At 40.5% G+C, this 22,322-nt stretch overlaps 2 protein-coding genes across 8 annotated transcripts in view; one reads left to right on the top strand and one right to left on the bottom strand.

The window, feature by feature from the left end:
• STARD9 (StAR related lipid transfer domain containing 9) overlaps positions 1-22,322 on the top strand; it is a 244,365-nt gene that overhangs the window by 185,478 nt on the left and 36,565 nt on the right. The window contains exons 27-35 of one of the 5 annotated variants that reach the window (XR_012159442.2): positions 87-233; positions 729-837; positions 2,803-2,945; positions 3,932-3,996; positions 4,093-4,298; positions 5,354-5,433; positions 9,243-9,401; positions 10,431-10,570; positions 11,480-11,561. Coding sequence is in view for 4 of the 5 variants with exons in the window: in XM_073348592.2 (XP_073204693.2) it covers positions 87-233; positions 729-837; positions 2,803-2,945; positions 3,932-3,996; positions 4,093-4,298; positions 5,354-5,433; positions 9,243-9,401; positions 11,480-11,581 (1,011 nt within the window). In the remaining variant the exon portion in view is untranslated. Of the gene's footprint in view, positions 1-86; positions 234-728; positions 838-2,771; positions 2,946-3,931; positions 3,997-4,092; positions 4,299-5,353; positions 5,434-9,242; positions 9,402-10,430; positions 13,652-22,322 lie in introns of those variants that run through there. The other 4 variants (XM_073348592.2, XM_073348594.2, XM_073348593.2 and 1 more) reach the window with 4 other exon arrangements.
• The window catches only part of CDAN1 (codanin 1), a 44,803-nt gene continuing 40,767 nt past the window's right edge, over positions 18,287-22,322 (bottom strand). For all 3 annotated transcript variants that reach the window (XM_073348607.2, XM_073348608.2, XM_073348609.2), the window contains 2 exons: positions 21,022-21,129; positions 18,287-20,165 (listed from right to left, as the gene is read on the bottom strand). In XM_073348607.2, the coding sequence (XP_073204708.1) occupies positions 20,040-20,165; positions 21,022-21,129 (234 nt within the window). In that variant the 3' untranslated portion in view covers positions 18,287-20,039. The remainder of the gene's footprint in view (positions 20,166-21,021; positions 21,130-22,322) is intronic.

The raw sequence follows: 22,322 nt of genomic DNA, 5'->3' as shown, positions 1-22,322 counted from the left end.
TACACTCATTTATTTGGCTAGATGCGAGTGAAGGTAGACGACTCCTACTTTCTAGTATGTTTATAACACTGTGGCATCCTTCACAGGAAGAAGCGAAGCTGAAGACACTTGTAAGCACAAGCACTTTATGTACAGATTCCAGCCTAAGTCTTTCCTCTGGCCCAACATCTGGTTATAACAGCAGCAACACTGCTGCTTATGCTGCAAGTAAAGTCGGCAAACAAGAAGCACTGGTAAGAGCAGATTGCTGACAGGTTGTCAGTGAGGGTAATGCCTTTCTGATTTTTTGGTGGTGAGAGGAGGGATGTAATAGCAGAAGGCTTTGTATTGGGGAAGGTTAATGGTCAATCAGGGCTCCCAACCTGTCAAGGTCCTGGTGTGTGGCATGCTCCAAAGATGTTAAATGTGGGTCACCACATTATAACCACAGAGGAAGATGGCTGAAATGATAGTCTTCACTTCTTTAATATGAACCAAGTTTTGTATGACTTCGATTTCAAGACACTGCATTACTGTTAAGAACTCTAACAATTCTACTAGCTAAAAGTTAGATAACCAGAGGATTCTGAGAGCAAAGTGAAAGGAAAGGGTCTCCCTAAACTAATATGTATATACCAGTATTGTAAAGAAGGTTTCAGGCTATAAATATAGTATTTGTTTGATTAAGTAATTATATTTCTTTCCCTAGTCCTCACTACAAACTATTTTTGCCCTCTTTTGAATAACAGATTTATCCTGGAAGTGCAGATCTCCCAAGAGGAGATGCAAGAGGTCGCTCAGCTGTTAGAAATAGTCAACTTTATGTGTTGGAGCAACTACAAAAGAATTCAGCATGTGGTAAGTGAAAAAAAATTATGCTTAAATTGGGATCCACATCATTAATCTGTATGGATTTATTATCTATTCAGTCATCCAATTCTTATTTGATTCTAGAGTTTTGAAGATATCTTGCTACTATGCATCTTCAGAAAAATCTTGGCTACCAGTGTCCAAAGTCTAAGGTGGAATTTATTGAAAACTAAAATAGGATTTATTTATTTATTTATATTTCCATAGAAGTTAAGAGCCCCAGTCATGAACCAGAATCTCATTTTGCTAGGCACTGTACAAACAGGTTCATATGAACCAGTTCCCATGTTAGTACTTTGATATAGGTAACAAAGCAACATATTCAGATAGGAGGACCAGAGTATAAATGCCTTGAAACAAAGAAGTCTGGGGCTAGATTTTCAAGTGTAGACTTGCAAATTGCATTATACACACACACATTGACTTGTGTGCGCAGCTAGTTTCCTAGTATATATGTAGTGATACCCTTTAAACTATACTGCAACTTAATTATAAGTAGGTGGAGATTATAAAAACAAGATGTGTGTCACTAGTTCTTGCAGTCCCTCCTATCTTGCCTTGCTTACATTTATGTGATTGAGTGGTTAGAGGATTAGAAGTTAAATGGGTTTTATTCTCAGCTCTGTTACTGATTTACCTCTTCTGCTTCAATCTACCCATTTGTACAATGGACCTAATAATACTTATCTTAATAATACGCACCTGTATCACAAGAAGCTCTATCTAAGTGAAAAGTATTAATAGTCTTTTGGTTATTTCTGAGCTATCAGCCCTTCTTGATTTTAATCTTCAGTTACTGATTTTGATTGACATTATCCAATTTAGATTTAATCCTGTCTTTTTTGAAAAGCTGCATGGAGCGAAATCTTTTTCCCTAGCATGCTTTCTTACCTTGTTAGTTTCCAGTATTCGACTGAGGCATGAAAAAATCTGCAACTGTGTTTTCCTTTAGTTGTGTAGGCCTAGCAGATGTCAACACAGTACTTCCACTGAGCTTTCATGACAGAAACAAGTATTTTTAAAAGAAGTGAAGTCTAATGTGGGCTAAACTTTTTGTAGTAGAATTCTGCTTGAGTGTATCTGCCAGTTCATGAGTAGCTCTGCCCGCTACTTATTTCTTTAAATATTTTCAGCAGCATTAGGAGTGCATTATGCACACACAGTGAAACCAGCACAAAATAACGCACACCCTCTCCCAAAGGGTGAGATCATCCCAGAAAATCCTGCCATATTAGGCCATAGCCTTAGGTCTGGACTAAATTCACAGAGTGCAAATCGGGGTAGTGTGGAAAGGAGCCTTAAATTTCTCCTTGACACTGCCCAGGTCCTGGTGTTGTGTCTGCATGATGACAGTCCCTGTGCTGTTCTAGATCTTCATGAGGGCTACTCTAATTTACATCTACTTTTAACAGCTGCAGGTGGATCAACATACAGACCAAGATTCTAAGAGTGGCCATTTAAGAATAATTTCACTGAATATATATGTGGAGTGAATCATGTGACAGATGTTTCAGAACTGGATAGATGTCAAGATAGTCAGTTTTAAGGCCCAGTTACCTTTGCAGTCTCTTAAAAAAAAAAAAAAAAGAAAGAAAAATTCAAATGAGCATTTTTGTGCCCTTAGTAACTTGTACAGAAGTATACATTCTGTTGCGATAGGAAGTGAGATGCTGAAGAACCACCACCTTCCCCATCACTTTCTGTTCCAAGAGTAAGATGCACTTCTTTGCCTTTGCTGATATAAACTATAAACACATCGCACAGCACTCACATTATTTTGAAATATCCACATTCAATTTTCCTCTTGAGAAAGCTGCACGATAGTCACATTGCTGAATGTATTACTGTGAGGTACTTGGGTACCACGGTGATGGAGATGGTATAGTACCCTGAATAGAATATTTTTTCTCTCCATTTCAAAGACTTCTCCTCTAACTTCTTCATCCTCCACAGAGAGCAGCAGAGTTCAGTCATCACTTCCATCTGCTAGCATCAGTGATAGGGTCACTCATGGACTAACTCTTTCAGTCAGTTCCTCTCCTACAAAAGAATACCAGGATTTGTCCAAACACGTTTTGGCTAATGCTACAACTGAGGTGAGTAAATGAGCATGGTCATTATTTATTTCTGTATTTCCTAACAGTGTGGCAGGTTTCCAACAACACACTGTCTGGAATATCTATTGCACTCCTTGTCCAGCTATCTAGAAAGCCAATTTGACCATGACAGCTCACTGTGGCCTGCCCTTTTTATTGCTCAATTGTATATAAGGATGCTTAGAGAAACTGAAATGGCAGAAGTGAAGTAAGCCAGGTTGCAGCTGTGGCGTTCTGACTGTTGTGTATTATTTAGAATTTTAAAATAACAACCACCAGATGGCCTACATTGGTGAGCACCATAATGGCGAAAGTTTGGCGAGAGCAATACGGTATAGTCTTACAGATTTTGTAACATGCTTGTTCTCAACCATTCCAGGCAATTGTACAAGTTTACCAGACTTAACCCTTCATTGTAGCACTATAGCTGACCATTTCAACATCACTGGGATGGGGATTTTAAACTAAAGCTTTTCTCCCCATATTTCAGTTAAGTTTTAACACTGTGCAAAGGATACATACAGTATACTATGTCCAAAGAATTTCTAAGCTGTCTATCCATCTTGGTCTCTTCTGTGAAAGCACTCTGCTTTCAGCCCGATTAATGCTGCCTGGCTTATTGACCAGGCTGTATCCAGCATGACTTGAATGTGTGTACGTACATGCGTGTCTGTGTATGTATGCAGAAGGTGGGAGAGCCAAACTTGACATGCCTCTGTTTGGAATCACACTGGGAGAACATCAGCTGTGCTCCAAGCAGAGAGGCAGTTTTATACTGTCCTGTCAACTCTCCCACAATAGGCAATGGGGAGGTGTGGTCTTACCACTGTCGAATGACTGGATATATACACTTAATTCATACATAAACAGTTAAGGCTTGCTCTTCAGCCTGGCTGAGACAAACTGTGGTACTGCAAGACAGGTGCACACAATTTATAGATCAGGCAACTCTCCCTTGATTACATCTCTGAATTGTAATTTTTAAGGTTATGGCGGCATGTTCAAATAACCTGAGGAACTTTTACAACTGCCAAGCAGCAGCTGGTTGGAAGTAAGTGTATGCCAGATGTTTTCCTTTTTGGGGTGTTTGGACACACTTCTATGTTGTCTTTAGTGCAAATACCTGAAGCGTGTCTTTTTTCTTTAGATACCAGTGTACAGAAAAAGAGGTACTGGTTTATTACAAAGTCTTCCCATCAGCAACTAAGCATGGGTTTTTGGGAGCTGGAGTGATTGAAAGACCTCTTCCCAACGTGTGGTGCATGGTGAAAGACCCTGGCAAAAGGCATCTGTATGACAAAACCATTAACACAGCTCGAGTACATAAGAAAATAACGAGCCAGATTCAGCTGGGTGAGTTATCAATTGGGATTGCTGTGTGTAAGGGGAACTTTATGGCAATTGGTTCATAGCTGTCTCTGTCCTCTGAAGAATATTATCAATTCCCACTGCTAGCCATTTTATCAGAAGAGGTGAGGCTGAAAAGGCAAATAAAGAATAAATGGAACCTACTTCAGTGAAAATCCACATCATAAAAAGAACAACAGACCTATGAAGTGAGATGCTTATGGTAAATACCCACTCTGACCCTGTACCTGTAGGGCCAGATCCTCAGATGGTGTCAATTTCATGTAGCACCATTGATTCACAGAGACCCAGGATCTTTTGAACCCACCTCTTAGAGACGATAGAAGCTTAAACAGTAAATAAAGGAGACCCTTATCTCAGACAATCCGTAATGAGGAATTTCAAAGCCAGAACTTAGGTGTTACTTTAGAATGTTACTTGTGTTTTAAAAAATTCATCTTATTGTCAGTGTGCCCAGAATAGTCAATATTTTATTGACCCAATGTAATATACTGGCTTCTAAAGAAAAACTGAGCTGTTTGGAAAACAAATTTTATGCTACTTTTAAAAATACATATTATTACCTCTTGGAAGACCCGTGGAACTGTTGTTATTAAATATTTGTCTATAGTACTACTGGTGTGCATGGCTTTTGACAGAAAAAATAAAGACATGGGCTTGAAAATCTGTAACAAGGGGCTTTTTAAATAGCTGATGTTTTACTCATTACAGTTTCATGTCATCGACTTCTTAAGGAGCTGGCTTTCCCCTCAGTTCTAATCCATAGACTTGTCTCAACATTTCTGTTGGACAGAGTTCTGAACTCAGTCAGCAGTGACAGAAACTGTAGAAATTGGGTGCAATAGGCTGTCTTTTGCACTATTCTGTTACTTTTCAGCACGGACAAGTTAATATACAGTTATTTATAAGCTTTGAAAGCAGTGGAGAATTGTACAGATGAGGACGTTTCTTCTAAAGAGGAAACATTCAAAAGCAGGTAGCTGTGTATCGTTGCTGTAGTGTGATTGTTTTCACCCACCCCCCTCCTCAATTTTTTACAGTATATTTGGTGAGTGATACTTCATTGTGTTACCTAAAGCAACCACGGGATTTCTGCTGCATCACCGTAGAGGCCAAAGAGGTAAATTTATCAGTGCTTTCCAAGATGTAGCCTAATCTAAATTGTTTCAGGTTACTGTTCAAGAAAAAGATGGGATATGGGGAAGAGGGTCCACAGTTGTACACCTTTATGAATTAAGTGGGAAGAGAGATTTGCTTGTGCTCCTGGAATCCTTATTGTGGTTGAGAGTTCAGATGCTGACTCTCAAATTCTAACCTGATTCCTTATATTGCAAGGTAGATTTATCAGAACATAATAAAATAACGCAGGTTGCATCCTGAACAGCGTGTGGCTGGTATCTTTGGAAGTTAAGTCTGTAGAATACAAGGAGGAAGATTTTCCAGATGCACAATGTAAAATGCTTTGGCAACGAACAGTTCTGGTATGCATCTGGAAGGAGTGAGCAGAGCATGGAGGTGCTGCTTGTTGGCCCAGCACAAAGATTTTATACTTCTATTGATATGGGAACATGGTTTGTGGAATAACCCAGCATAGGGAGGATGCCAGAGCAAAGATGCAAGGAGAAGTATTGCCATTAGGATTGTTAAAGAACTGTAGTTCAAAAAACTTCAATATTCACAACTGAAAGTAATGCATCAGTAAAGAGAGCAGTGTATAATACCTGGATATACAGCAGATTTTATCTCTCACCACATTTGGAGTGAGGAATGCCTGAAGAATGACCCTGAGGCCATTAGAATAAATAAATTATTATAAAAGTAAACTAAAAACATCTAGTAACATTTCATAGATTCCGAGGCCAGAAGGGATAATTGTAAGAATGGTTATGTGATCACCTGCCCATATCGTGTGTCAATAATTTATTGAATTTCAGGTTGTTTAGTTAAAGCATAGACTTTAACTTTAAGATACCTTTGTTAGTCAAAATATAATTGAAAAACACAGAAGTTTATATGATGCTGCTTACAAACTTAAATAAATGAAACTTAATACAGTTCCTTTTATCAATTAGTAAATCAAGTGTATATAAAAATAAGTTAATTGAATGCTAGGATGCCATTTAAATTTAGGTTATTACTTAAAATGGAAATGTCAGTTCAAAATGGCCTTCCTAGATTATTCGTAGCCAAGGTTCCTCTTTAGAGACTCACACACTAATATCAAGTATACACTTAGGCTTCAGTACTGCACCACATGTAAGCACATGAGCAGTCCCATCAACTTTAGTTGGGCTACTCAAATGCTAAACTTTAAGCATGTGCTTAGTGAGTTTCTGGACTGAGACAGTAATGATTTAAACTAGCTTTAGTTTCTCTGCATATTCACCAGTAGGTAGAAAACTGTAACCTCTAACCTTAACCTACTTCAAGTTTTGTCACTTTATTATTTAAAAATTTGGTTAAACTGCTCTCAAGGATCTACATGGAGTCTTAGTGTGCAACAAGTACTAGCTTGCCATGCACTAACTGGCTGTGTGGACCTTGCTTCTGCACACCAAAAGTTGAGTAGTATACTTCGATATATGTAGGGCTCAACGGGTAGTCATCAATGGCTCCATGTCTAATTGGCAGCCAGTATCAAGTGGAGTGCCCCAAGGGTTGGTTTTGGGGCTAGTTTTGTTCAATATCTTCATAAATGATCTGGAGGATGGTGTGGATTGCACCCTCAGCAAGTTTGCAGATGACACTAAACCGGGAGGAGAGGCAGATACACTGGAGGGTAGGGATAGGATACAGAGGGACCTAGACAAATTGGAGGATTGGGCCAAAAGAAATCTGATGAGGTTCAACAAGGACAAGTGCAGAGTCCTGCACTTAGGACGGAAGAATCCAATGCACTGCTACAGACTAGGGACCAAATGGCTAGGCAGCAGTTCTGCGGAAAAGGACCTAGGGGTTACAGTGGACGAGAAGCTGGATATGAGTCAACAGTGTGCCCTTGTTGCCAAGAAGGCCAGTGGCATTTTGGGATGTATAAGTAGGGGCATTGCCAGCAGACGGAGGGACGTGATCGTTCCCCTCTATTCGACACTGGTGAGGCCTCATCTGGAGTACTGTGTCCAGTTTTGGGCCCCACACTACAAGAAGGATGTGGAAAAATTGGGAAGAGTCTAGCGGAGGGCAACAAAAATGATTAGGGGACTGGAACACGAGTTATGAGGAGAGACTGAGGGAACTGGGGATATTTAGTCTACAGAAGAGAATGAGCGGGGATTTAATAGCTGCTTTCAGCTACCTGAAAGGGGGTTCCAAAGAGGATGGCTCTAGACTGTTCTCAGTGGTAGCAGATGACAGAACAAGGAGAAATGGTCTCAAGTTGCAGTGGGGGAGATTTAGGTTGGATATTAGGAAAAACTTTTTCACTAGGAGAGTGGTGAAACACTGGAATGCGTTACCTAGGGAGGTGGTGGAGTCTCCTTCCTTAGAGGTTTTCAAGGTCAGGCTTGACAAAGCCCTGGCTGGGATGATTTAGTTGGGGATCGGTCCTGCTTTGAGCAGGGGGTTGGACTAGATGACCTCCTGAGGTCCCTTCCAACCCTGATATTCTGTGATTCTATGTGGTAGCAGACACCCTATGGCAACTTTGCTGAGGAAGGCTAGAGCTGTATACATTCATACCCTGGCTGGCTATGCACTAAGACTCCAGGTAGACAAGCCCTCTGTATGCATGCATGCAGTTTCCTGTTAGAAGTAGTGCTACACTGATCTATTATAATGAATTTTCCAACCCAGTGGACTTAACTTGTTGTCTTAATTACTTCTAGGTATCTAAAGTATAACTGCTTAATGAAGAAATACAAAATAGAAATTACACATTTAAGTCATCTATAGGTTTTCACAATCAGGCCCTTATTTTAAAATAACCCCAAAACACCCAGTTGTCACTTGGGTGGAATGAAAGAAAGCCACAAATCTGTTCTGGTGGAACTAGTATAGTTTATACTCTAGCTCATTCTAAAAGTTTGCAATAGCTGAGCTCTTGAGTTGGGTAGAAACTTCAATGCAAAGTAACACATTCTTCCACTATCACAGCTAGAGCTGGTTGAAAAGTTTAAATAAAAAATGGCCTATTTCTAAAATGAACAATTTTGATTAAAACTGGTATTTTCAAAATTTTTCACTGACTTGAACTCTTGGTTTTTTGTAAATGGAAAATATCTGTAATCATTCTGTCAAAACTGAAAAAACGAGAAAGTGCTCATTTTGAAGCTTCAAAGTTATTTCTTTATTTGAACAGTTCCAATCTGTATTTCAGCTGCAGGAGATTGTGGCATCCACCAGTTGGTTATTATAAGTGTCTTATCAGAGGTTGGCATTCTTGTCCAGGTTTCTCCTTCTGCTTTCACATTCTATAAAAAACTAGGTTAAGCTAACATTTAAGTACTACAGTATTTATGTATGAATCACTGCCTCAAATAAACTTGTTCTCCTACCACAGCGGGTGGTGGTGTTTTACCTTTAAAATGTATCGCACAATTTATATTGCTTGTGTTAGGACTGTGTCTTAACAGATTGAGCTGTCTGCACTGGGAGGTGAGTGAATTTAGCTAACTATTGTAGGTGATTCAAACCACTGGTACCTTATGTTGTAAACAGATTGTCACTTTTCTTCCCTGTAGCCAGAGGGAGGTAAGATTCTCTGCACCTCAGAGCATTTTTTGTTCATTAAATGAATGGGCATGAGCTGGTTGAGGCATTGCCTTTGCTCAGGACTAATAGGTATTTGCATCCCTTTGGACCAGAATTTGTCTCAGTGTACTGTGTCTGAACTATTTCAGCTGTATAACTTACACTGTGCCCCAAAAGCTTGCAATTTTTGTCTTCTCTGCTCTAAATAAATAACTGTTTTTGGCACTCTATCATATGCAGGAAAACTTGTCGATTTTAGCTATTCAGTCCATCTATGATGAGTCCATGCCTCGTCCTTGTAAAGAAATGGTACGAGGGGAGATTCTGCCAAGTGCTTGGATATTGGAACCTGATAGAGTAAATGGAAAAGACGTCACCAGAATCGTTTACATGGCACAGGTGAGAGATTCCATGCAAATGTTTTGATTCAGTTACACATCCAGTTGAGTCTAAGCATTTTCTGATGTCACCTAACCCATTTCTGCAGTGAGAATATTATACAAGTAAAATTAACGTTCATCTCAAGACTTGCAAAGTGCTCATACTAATGTATTATGTTGACAGATTTTAAATCATACTAAATTCAGTGAGATTGCTACTTTGTTGTGAACACAATGGTTGCCTGATTACAAGAGAGACTTAGTGTTCCAATATGTAACGTAGACTGGAACTTTGTTTAAGCTAGTATGGAGAGAATCATGTCAGGGCACCTGATTCCATATGTAGTGTAGACAGACCCCTTTATTGATATTACAGCATCTAAAGACTGGTTTACACAAGGTGTCGGGTCATGTGTCCCATATCTTAACTATTAGATTTTTAGTGAGCAAAATCTATACAGCACATACTTGCAATGTGTTGAGCTCCGATAAGTGCCATCTGCCTAGAGCAGTTGTTCCCAGACTTGTTCTACTGCTTGTGCAGGGAAAGCCCCTGGCAGGCTGAGTTGGTTTGTTTACCTGCCATGTCCACAGGTTCAGCTGATCGTGGCTCCCAGTGGCCATGGTTCGCTGCTCCAGGCTCATGGAAGCTGCAGCCACTAAGTCCCTCAGCCTGTGCCTGGAGCAGTGAACTGTGGCCACTGGGAGCGGTGATCGGCCGGATGTGGCAGGTAAACAAACCAGCCTGGCCCACCAGGGGCTTTCCCTGCACAAACGGCGGAACAAGTTTGGGAACCACTGGTCTTGGGTTAGAAAGGTAATGGTGTTTAAGTCCCAGGATCCAAGGTTGTAGGTTCCACTCTGCTAATGTGTGTCTCAGTTTCTCCAGCTGTAAAATGGGTATACTACTTTCCTAGGTGTCAGAAGGATAATTAACAGTTTTGAGAGCCTTCTGTAAAGGTGACTTTATATGCAAATTGTATTTATTTGTGTGGCTCTGCCACTGAAAGTAAACAATCACCACAACAGTCTATGTATTTTCTTGCAGCTATTATAAACAAAATGCCAGAATGTATAAAGAATGAGATTGAAAATAATACAATGCCATTATGCAAGACCTCATTGAGAGTATGGTGTTCATTTGAGCCCCTATCTCAAGCAGAAGGGGACAAGAGACAGGTGATGAAAGTGAGTATAGGAGAGACAAAGTATTAGCACTCTTCTGAGAGGGGTTACAGAAGGAGGTTTACAAATGAGTTAAAATAAAATTAGGCTTTGCTCTTACAATACAAGAACAAGGGGTCAATCAATGAACCTGACAGTAATTTTCCATTTCACTTTTACCTTTGTTGTCTATCATTGTCCCAGGATCATTAGTATTATGGTGCCATCTACAACGAAACAAAGAATTGTAAAACTCCCTCCCCTGTTGAGTGAGAAACAGACTAGGGAGTATTTAAAAGAGAAGACCAGATCCCCCTCATTTCAATGAACTATGATACAGGAGTTGTGTTATGCTCTTCACATCCAGCCTAATCCTGTATGTTAAAAGTGAAGAACCGTACTGTGTAGTAGTAATGTTATACCCTGAGAGCTAAAATGTAATGAAGCTTAATTTTTTTCTACTTAAAGAACTTCTCATCCCTATTTTTCAATGGTCTGTTCTACTGTATGATTTTATATTAAATATGTGGAGAGCATTATTGTTTACAGTAGTTTCAGTGTATAGTGTACACTGCATAGTTTGTCAGAGCAGCTTGTTCTCATGAATTTGGAGCTCACTGATTAAGCAGTTAATTTGTGGTTTGATTTATAGCTTGTGACTTTACATTTGCTCAAATCATACCCAAGCACTGCAATTGATAGTCTCTCTCATACAACACCAGTATGAAGGAGGCAGGCTTAATTTTAACTTCAGACTTCACTGATACCACTTTTTCTTTGTATTTCTTCATCATCATTTGTGGCCTGTTGGCACAGGACTATAACTTGTGTTTACTGTGTACTCTTATACCATTTAGCCATTAGAAACCCACACTAGAAAAACTGTCTTGACTCAAAGCACTCACAAAAACCCTTCTATTTTAATTTCTGCAGGTTGATCTTGGTGCCCCAGCTATCCCTGCACGGCTTCTGAGCTCCATTGCTAAGCGGCAGCCTCTGGTGATTGCTAGACTAGCACATTGGTTTTGTTGTTAACTAGCAAAAAAGACACATTGTTACAGTGGGAGAAAGCAGCAAAGTACCAGGGAACAGATGTGAAAGTCTTTATCTTCCTCACAGAAAAAGTAAAATTTTGGCTTAGAAAACATTTTCAATCATGTCCCTCTTCAGAACCGGAGATGAGAAGCCACAGGCTAACCCGCTCTGTGCAAAGCTATTACTGAAACAAACACCTGGAAGATTAACAGCTCCAGGAATCGCTGTTCAAAGAGTTAACATTCTTAGGGTGCCTGGCCTTACCTGCGGTAGGTCCCTCCCAGCACTTGCTGTTCAGTAGTGGCGGGGGAAGTGCTGCCTGTCGTAAATCTGTCAGCAAAGACAGCGAGCCCTCACCTTGCAGGCAATCTGCCTGGGTGCAAAAGGCAGGTTACAGCCATTTCAAAATGCAATCCTTCCTTCTCTATGCAAGAGAAAGCCCTTGCCTAGAGAAACAAATCTGTTGTCAGATGCTACAAGAATGATGCTTACAGATGGAGGCTTCATAATAAACATTGTAGATAAAGTCAGCTTGCCCACCTGGAGGAGTTCTTAATCTTGGCAGGGTTAAAATGTTAACAGCATGACCAACTAATCATTCTACCCCCTGCTTGAATGAAGCTCTAGATTCAGTATATCAAATTGTCACTATTCAGCAACAGTGGCAAGAAAAACATACCTCAGGAGACAGTTTATTCATGTGCTACTACATGATCATAGTAATGCAGAATTAGGTGCTTTGAAGTGGAGAAACCAAGACTAGGGAGTAGAACTGATGATTCAAGTTGTTTCTAGAATTAAAATCCTGCAAACGTGAAAAGTTTAGTTTTGTTCTGATGGCTGTTCTATTCTTTTTCTCACCTGAACCAACCAGATTCTCTAGTTGCTAAGGTACAGAGCATTCATAGTTCCCTTGAAGCGTTCCAAAGGGGCTCATATCTCCAGCTGAATTTTGTCTGAAGCTCCTGCTTTATATACAGAAAACCCTCTTTCTATAAAATTGTCATATACTTTTAAAAGAGTTACCCAAAACCTAAACCCTTACTATAGCAGAGAACCATTAAAAATATACATTAGGGAGCAGATGCTTGAAAGGGGTAAATGTCCACCCTGTCCAAGGCAGTACTGCACTTTAAATGTGATGAATGGGTATCTATCGCAAACATCTATCTTCAATAGCATACCAAAGGCTGGTTTTCTAAGTTAAGAAAAACAGCCATGAGTCTCCCCCCACAAAGGCAGACTTCAGTGCAGCCCACTTACTTCACTGAGGTTGCACATGCCTAATGGGGCAGAATTCAGTCCTTGAACTAGATACCTATTTGATCTGAATATTTTACTTAATTTTCTGAATCATTTGACACAAATCTTTGTTCTGGTGTGACAGGGATGAGTGATAGCTTAGCACCTACTCACTACAGACAACCACTGTTGAGTTTACTTCATTAAACACTCACCTGCCAGAGAAAACAAATTACAGAAATAGCTTTCAGCAAGTGACAAACCCCTGCACTGCACTCTAAAGGGATAACAACCCCTTTCCATAAAAAAAAGCCATTGTGTATGGATTTGTTACTTGGGGGTGGACTTTGTAAAGTGCAGGAAGCAGAACTCCTCCTCCAAGTACCCCAGAACCCTTTGATTCAGACTTAGCAGTAGCTGCAGCACATTGCAATTGGGAAAGGTATGAAATCTTCATATGACCCATCAAATATTTGCTGTTTAAGTGAAAGGTTTGCTTATTTTCCATTATTTTGGACATGGCACTCTGTTAATGACAAAGCAATATTTTCAGGAACAACATCTAAAAGGACTCAAGGAGGTTAACAATGACAGTGCCTGTTGAAAGATAATGTCTTATTGTACAGTGCATCAGATGTTTATTTTTATAAATGCATATGTTTTTTTCTATGTTTACAAATTAAGTTATTTTTATATGCTGAAGCTAATTTTTATTTTTACTAGTATCCAATTAATATAAGCTTTTTTTTAAATACAGTCACCAATTGATACTAAATAGCCCTATTTATACAAATGTTTTCTTTTGCAAATATAACAACATTTATGGTACTGTTAATGTGTGGGATTGGTTTGTTTAGAAGAAAAGTAGGGAAAAACAAATACATCAGCTAGCTTTTATCAAGACTAGGCAAAAACTTCCTGGCAGTATTTTACTATCATTATAGTAGTAAATTGGAATGATAGTGAATCAAACCAATTGTACTGTATCTCTTATCCCATCTTGCTCTCAACAAGGATTGCTATTTTCATATCAACAATAAATGGTATTTTCTACATAGAGAGAAAATGCCCCAAGCGACATTCAGTGTCTTGACTCAACATGCTAGGTCTACTCAGCAAGACATTTTCAGCCCCTCACAAAATGTGATTTAATGGTCATTAAAATGATTTAGGAAATAACTGAAAGGCTTAGTTCGTTGATGATTAAAGATGAGGCCTTCCATAACACCCTCTAAGGCAAAATTACCTATTAATGTCTATAATTTATCTAATTCTCTATGAAAAATACAAACAGCACAAGACATCTGCAGTTCCTTCAAAGCATTATAGCAGCTTTTTCCATACAATTCAATGCCTAGCAGTTAATTTGGAGGTAGTGACATCAGGAGTATAGCACTGAGTCTACTTCAGACTTCTCAAGATGCACTGTAGGGTATCACTCCCCAGGTGGTCAGCTAGATTTTCACATTTTTTGGATGGCAACTGTTTTCTACAGAAGGGGAGGGAAAGCTACTGGGATGAGTGCTCCTAACCTCTCACCATCAGCAGCAGCCAATAAAGAACAGGCACAGAGCCTGCAATGCTTGTGTAAAGACAAGTGGAGAGGGAGAGAGCAGGTCATTCCTGTGCTTAGCTAGACTCAAAGGAGGCAGAAGGGCCTCTTCCCAAGAGAAGCATACTTCCTCCTCTCCCCCCCCCCCCCATAGTACCTCACTCCAGAGGGATTCACTTAACTCTGGTGTTCTACTCAGTGTGTGTTCAATTTATGAACTGACCAGTCAACCATGCTTCATTAGGAACTAGAAGTATGCAATCAGGCAGCAGCAGTGCAGTACTGTTAAATGTAAACTACTAAAGAAAACAACTTTCCTTTTTAAAAAATTTGACAGGGTAAAGGAACTATTTCTGTAAATGTTCAGTTGTAAACTTTTGAAAGAATATTTCAGAGTTATGAACAGCCTCCAGTCTTGAGGTTCTCTTACAACACTTAACATGAGGATCCAGCTTTCAACATAATGCTCAAGGTGCTGTAGGGTATCAATCCTAACTACTATGGGTGATTTGCTAATTTCTTTACTCAAACTACAGAAGAACTATATGTACCCCACTAGAGAGCAGACTGAAAATGGAAAGTCTGTTACCTGATTTCTTTTCTAAGCCAGGCCCATCACAGACAATTAGGCTGTGCCTGTATTCCTACAAACACCAGATGCACTTCAGCTTTTTCATAGGGCTTGGCCCCTCTTCATAAGAGCTCCTAAAGCTGTACAGGAACACAGTCCTTGCTACATAAATTCCTGAAAAGTAAAGGATGATAGCTATATACTTGGACTCTCAGGATGCCATGGTATAGACAGCCAAAGAATGTATCTTGGGAGGGTGAAATCAGTCCCAGAAAAGAAATAAGGACATTTTGCAGAGGCCATTGGAACATGAATTGGGGAGGGGGATGGGGAAGGTGCAGGACAGGAGAGAAAAATCTGCCCCATCCCTAAAATAAGTAGTAGTCATTGATGGTGGCAGTGGTGGTTGTTGGGGTTAAGGGGGACCCTCACATGGGCACACAAGCCCCAAGAGCAGTTGCAGGAAGTCCCTGAAATAAAAGGGGATAAGGTGTGGCACACAGGGTGCTTGCAGGGATGCAAGGCGTTCCTGGTGTGTGGAATAAATGATCTACACAAGCTACAAGTGTGCAACACCCAAGTAGGTGCTTTTCTCAGACCAAGCATGCACTATGATGCTTTCAGATGAAGTAGTTTTGGGCAAAATGAGGGAAGAATTAACTTGTCCTTGTAGTTTCATCGACCCTTCTTGCTGACACAGTAGGAAGCAGGTCTTCAAACAGAAAAAACAAATCAGACTGAGCCATTAGAATCTATTGTACTGTGGGTAAAACCTAGGCCTGACTGTTAGTTTGAACGGAAGTGCTGCCCCAGGGACCTCAGTGCCACTGAAGGAGCCTGAGGTTGTAACCCTCTTTAGTGCTAACACAAGATGAGATGGTGGGAGGCCTTACACCAACATCTAGGCTATCCAGAAGACCTGGTTTCCTGGGTTTTTAATGGTGTCCAACTACAAGGATCAAAGGAATGGTGTCTATACTCTTGTATAGACAAGGTAGTGGAAGGCCTGTGCAAAGCAAGGGAAGCGCTTTAGAGGGTATTCCTTCTTGTTTAGGATTTGCAACTCAAAAGATTTTGTCAAACTCCAGTAATCTGGGCCAGAAAATCCTACCTGCTGGGAAAATGGAGTGGAGACTTTTGGGTCAGGTCCAATATCTCATGGCTTCTTAAGAATCTGGAATGACAGGAATGCTGCCTCTATCATCATTTCATAATTCTTCCCAGTAGTGGAAATGGAGAGAAAAGCATGGAGAAGCTGATATGGCCATCTGTGAACTCCACAGCATCTAATCCTATTGGTCTTTGCCTGATGAGGTAAGATTTTCACCTTGACATTTCAACTGAACATGAACAGATCCCATCTAAGGTGGCCTAGCTCCCTGGATATCAGCTGGAGAATTTATAGGTTCAGGGGCCACAGCTGCTGACAATTTATCTAGCATACTGTTATGTTCAGCAGCTTCATTAGGTGGATTGCCACAATGGAGGCAATGTGACCTTGTGCTCAGGAAAACACCTGGACTGCAGGGATATTTAAACTTCACCTCCTTATGTTCCTTTGTCACTTTATATATACCAAGGTCATTGTGTTCTAGATGTCCAGCAGAGCCAATGTGACCACTCATCTCTAGGAAGCTGGAGCCTTTTTTGGCCTTCAGCATCACTTGTGTATTGTGGTGCCCCAAGTGGGCTCCTCACCTTGAAAGGCTGGCATTAGTGTAGCTGTGTTCAGGAATGTGGAGGAAGCATCCTTTCATCACATGGGGTTCTTGTTTCCACCAACTGAGGGAATGAATTAGTGGATGGTAAACTTTCCTTTCCTTTCCATCTCTTGTTGAGAATCCCTCAAAAGGCCAAAGCCTATCAGAGGAACCTCCAAAGTTCTCTCTCATGTGCAGGCTCACACAGGACAAGAAGAACTAGAAGGAATAGACAAAGATGGATTGATGCCAGGTATTGACACATCTTGTAGTCTTGTTTGCCAGAAGTTGGGAATGAGCGACAAGAGATGGTTCATTTGATGATTACCTGTTCTGTTCATTCCCTCTAGTGCACCTGGCACTGGCCACTGTCAGAAGGCAGGATACTGGGCTAGATGGACCCTTGGTCTGACCCAGTAGGGCCATTCTTATGAGGTATCCAAAGATCATGCTCCGATTAGCATGGGGTCTAAGAACAGGTATAAATAAATTCCTAGACTCCTCACCCAGGCTGCTAGCTTTGTCAGTGGATTAACAGATAGCGTAGCATTTTGTATTGACAGGAGCAATTGCTGTAGGCAAACCAGAGAAACTGCCAATTACAACATCTGATGGGATTATGCAGATAAACCTCTTCCTGGTCTAACAGTGGAAAAGGTCTCCTGGAGAGATTGCAGAGAGAGGCGAAGTTAGAATGTCCATTTTATTTATCATCTTTGCTGACTATGCTTTTTGAAGTCTAGGATGGCCCAGTCTCTTCCTAACCCTTTTCTCACTATGAAGAAAGTAGAGCAGTGCCCTGAACCTCTTTCCTGGGACAGGTTTTATCACCATTAGCTCTAGCAGGTGTAAGATTTCCATCAGAATGACAACGTTTTCTTATCCCTGGAGTTTGGAGAGAGGATGAAGGAAGTTGAGGAGCCTGGCACTCCAGAGAGCATCCATACTACAATGACACTCATTTCCACCTGTCTAAAGTTGATTGGAACCATCTGAATGGGAAATGAAGCATGCAGCTCCTTATGTTTATCTCCATATGAATGCAGGCTCTGTTGCAGTTATACTGACTATAAGATGACTTGTGGACTTACCCCGGAGGAGCCTTGATAAAACAGACGAGAGAGGTGGGAAAAAAAAGATGTTGCTTGTTATTGCCCCGGAAGAAACTTTAAAAATTAAGAGGCTAAAGGGCAAGGAAGAAGGCCTGAACTACCACTCTGTTTCCACCATCAGTGGCAGACAGCCTAATGCCATGACACAGACAAACCCTGGAGCCTGGAGGAGAGCCTCCAGCATTCGCAGGAAGAGAGGTGCAGCCCAACAGTCTTGGACTAATAAATAATCAGAATAAAAAAAACTGATTACAAGTAATATGAACATACAACTCACCAGCCAGCGCAGGGACAACATGTTGGCAAAGTCAGTGTTACACCTGAGTTGTCTGAAATAGACCCAGCAACTTCACTATTACAACAAAAGTCTTGCAGAGTGTTTACAGGATGAGTGCAGCTCCCCAGCTATGCTTCTTAGAGATGGGTATCCTTGTGTGCTTTAGTTTCCACCAGTTTAAAAAAAAACTCAATGAGTGACTGTGTGCACTTCTAGTTTTATATACTTGCAGTTCAGACACAAAACAGGCCTCCATTTTGATAATCTCTTTATTACAGCAAATCTGACAGCTTTACTGAGATATCAACAGTGAAATGGTCATGTTATACTGAGCCCTGAAGAGCAAGTGTGTGTAGCATGAAGAAGCACACCTGTTCTTTCAGTTCATACTGTGACAGCTGTTCCTGTCCACACATTTTGTTCACATGATATGGTATTACTGAACAACCTCAGCATGATGACAGGAAACAAAAAACACTGACAAGACAGATACCTGGCATCTGCAGTCTCCTTCAATCCAGCACCCAACAGTCTGAGTAGGTGACAAAACTACCCAAAATAGTTGCAACATGCACATTGTCCTCTTTGGTTTCCCTCATTTTCTCTGTGTCCAGTAGACTTTAATAGTAGCCAGATTTATGCAGTCTGATTTTTAAACAATTTAACTCCTTGACATTTCATTTTCTACCCCAGGAATTCCAACCCATACCAGCAAAAGAGAGGCTAATTAGCAATAGAAATGGCCATACAAACAGCCTAGGATTCACCTTGTCTAGCTGTCCTGCTTATGTAACACAATATTTGCTTTTGAATAACCTGTATTTAGTGAGGAAAAGACACTCCATCGACCTGTTAGGCAAAAAGAAAAGAAAAAAATCCTTCCTTATACAGGGAGGCAAATCCTATGCAAACTCTCTGATGAGTGACTAATCTTATTAAAAACCCTTGGAACATTGTATTTAAGATACTGAAAATTAGCAGCCCCTCTTTGTTGGCAGTTTCCCTTTTAAGGTGGATCCATGAGGATGGACAGCACTCAGCAGCATGCCATGAATAGGACTGCTTCCTTCCAGCATCCTAGTGATGCTATTTCATGGGAGTTCTGTTACATTTCCAATCTAGTTACTCTAGTCTGTGCTTATCACGCACAAGTCTTTCTATGAAAGAACCCCAAACTCAAGGCAATAAGGATTTTAAAGACAGTGAGTAACAGATACATGGCATTTATGCTCACACTACAAAAACAATGCCTCTTAAAATACTGTCAGCTCTCCCTAGTAAAAAAGATAACCAGATGATCTCCCCCTCAATTCTATAAAAACCATGAAATAGAAGTGCTGCTTTTGTTAAGTGAGACACATAGGCATGAATGTCCTTTAAAATAATATCTGATCCAATGCTCCAAAATATTTTTTTGTGATTTTACTTTTAAAATGTGTCTTAAAAAATTTAAAAAACAAACCTTCAAGCTTGAGCTCATGGTGAAAAATAAATATCCCTCCATCTCCTTGGGCTATAGTTTGACTTCTTCCTTCTCCTGGTAGCACAGTGTATTTTCTAAAAGAGTCCATAAGAAATCACACTAAGTTAAGATAAGAGATGGCACCTTGGGAAACCACCAGAAATCCCTCCAGCAATGTAGCAGGTTTTGTGCACTAGAATGGATTCCAGACTCTGTTCAGAGCCTCTTGCTGCAGGAGTACAAGATGTGTTTCCACTACAAGTATGGATCAGCAGCTGTGAACCACAGTCAGGTTCTTAAAAGAGAGTTCCAAACTTAGAGAGCAACTCTTAGAAGCATTTCCATTTGCAGATGTAAACCCCTCCAAACACTTTGAGGGATGTGTGTTCCTGTCACACCTAGTGACTCCTTCAAGGGAAAGTCTGATGCAGTTTTTGCACAAGTGACCCTTCAATGCATTGTGATCCAAGCAAGAGGCTTACTGCATGGACTCAGCAGCAACATCAAATTCCACATGTCGAGTTCTCCTCAGATTGTCTGCACTAGCTTTCTGCTGCCACAGTACCTCTTGGTTGTCTCACCAATTCACAAGGCCTAGTCCTGGATTCTGCAACATGATACTCTGATATAAATATTCTAGAGATAGTTTCCAATTCTTCCAAGAAATCCTGCAACAAACAATGCAAATCAGAGACCATCTTTTAAAAGTGTGAGCCAAGGGATACAAACTTCTTTTGAATAATATAAAGTTCAGATTTCATAAGCAAAAACAGGATCAAAGTTTTGTGTTGGGATGTTAATATAATGACACAGACTATACCAGTAAAAACAGTTAAAGCACAGTGGAAGAGACCACAGCTGCTGAAGTGATAAGATATACCAAGCCTTCCCTTTGATCCCTGTGCCCATCTTAGTTTATATACTAACCTGATATCAGCACCTAAAAATCATTGCCTGATTCTTAAAGGTGCTGAGCACCTGCAGTTTCCATTAACTGCAGTGGGATTTATGGGTGTTGAGCACATCAAAAAATCAGACCACATTTAGTCAGAGGACTAACTTGAAGCTCCCACATTTCAAACATCTAGCCAGCAGGTTAGATTCTCTAGTGCATTATGGTGATGGCAAAGAGGCTGAAAAGCAGCTGGATCTTGCCAGCTGAGAATTTCCCCTGGCATAGAGAAGTTCTGAGCTGGAGCAGATCCAACATACCCAGCCCCCTGTGAGCCTGGCCAGGTGTGCTGCACTTCAGCTATCCCCAGCTAGTTTATGGTTTCTTGGGGACCACTGTCAGCTGGTATAGTGGCAGGTTTTCTAATCTATACTGGAGCAGGGCAGGCACAGATCCAGCCTAAGAAAACCCCCCTACACACACACTTTATATTGCACCAAGCAGAAACTCTGCATAGACAAGAATCTGGACCTAGGTCTTTGAGAGAGGGGTACAAAAAAATTAAAGCTAAAAGCCAAACTGACACAGCATCCTCATATTCATGCCTGAATATCAAAATGAAAAATACTTACTGAGGACCAGAGAAGTTCTTGGAGGCTATGCAAGCAGTTCTCTATCTCTGCATTTCCCATCAGACCATGACCAACAAGACCATGAAGCATAAACAGGAACAAATCCCACTGCAGAAAAAACAAGGAGTGTCAAATTCCTCAAGATGGGCTATGGCCTGCATCTATTTACTGCTCTGTAAGAACTCTGTACAAGTTATGTTTTGAATTTACTCCAATCTGTATTATGGGGAAAAAACAAAGGTGAAAAGAGGAAGTGAACTATGGCCCTGGGTTCTGGGGCTTCCTTGCAGCTCATCTAGTCTTGGTTTTTCTATTCTACAATAAAACAATCACACCATTTCAGTGTTGATAAATGCAAAGTAATGCACATTGGAAATTTAATCCAAATTATACATACAAAATGTTGGGGTCTAAATTAGCTACTACCACTCAAGATCTTGGCGTCATTGTGAAGCATTTTATGAAAACATCTGCTCAATGTGCAAAAACACAAAGAATGTTAGGAACCATAAGGAAAGGGATAAAAAGACAGAAAATATAATAATGCAACTATATAAATCTACATCTCAAATACTGAGTGCAGTTCTGGTTGCCCCATCTCAAAAAAAGATCTATTAGAACTGGAAAAAATACAGAGATATGGAACAGCTTTCATATGAAGACATTAAGGCAGCTGGGACTGTTCAGCTTCGAAAAGAGACAACTGCGGCAAGATATGATAAAGATTTATTAAATAATGAATGGTGGGGAAAAAGTGAATAAGGAAGTATTTATCCCTTCACAACACATGAACCAGGGGTCATCCAAAGAAATTAATAGGGAGAAGGTTTAATACAAATATGAGGAAGTACTTCACACAATGTCAACCAGTCAAACTCCTATTTCTGGCCTTCACAACATCCCCTGGCAATAACTGGGTTAAAAAAAGATTCCATAAGTTCATGGATGATAGGTCTATCTATGGCTATTAGAAAAGATGGCATGGATGCAACCCCATGCTCCCATTGTCCCTAAGCCTCAGACTGCCAGAAGCTGGGACTAGATGACAGAGGATGGATCACTTGATAAATTGCCCTGTTCAGTTCACTCCCTCTGAAGCACCTTGCTCTGGCCACTGTCTGAAGACAGGATACAGGGCTAGATGGACCATTGGTCTGATCCAGTACAGCCATTCTTACGTTTATTTTCAGTTCTGGATTCCCAGCTGGAAATAGAGTAAGTGTTTCCTGCCCAGCTCAAGGACAGGTTGGGAATGCCTGTCTAATTTTCAACAAAAGCGGATATCCTGGTCTGGATCTACA

The sequence above is a fragment of the Lepidochelys kempii genome, chromosome 6 (assembly GCF_965140285.1).
Source record: "Lepidochelys kempii isolate rLepKem1 chromosome 6, rLepKem1.hap1, whole genome shotgun sequence".
Lineage (NCBI taxonomy): Eukaryota > Metazoa > Chordata > Testudines > Cheloniidae > Lepidochelys > Lepidochelys kempii.
Note: the sequence above shows the minus strand (reverse complement) of the source record. Positions and strands in the feature narration are given on the sequence as shown.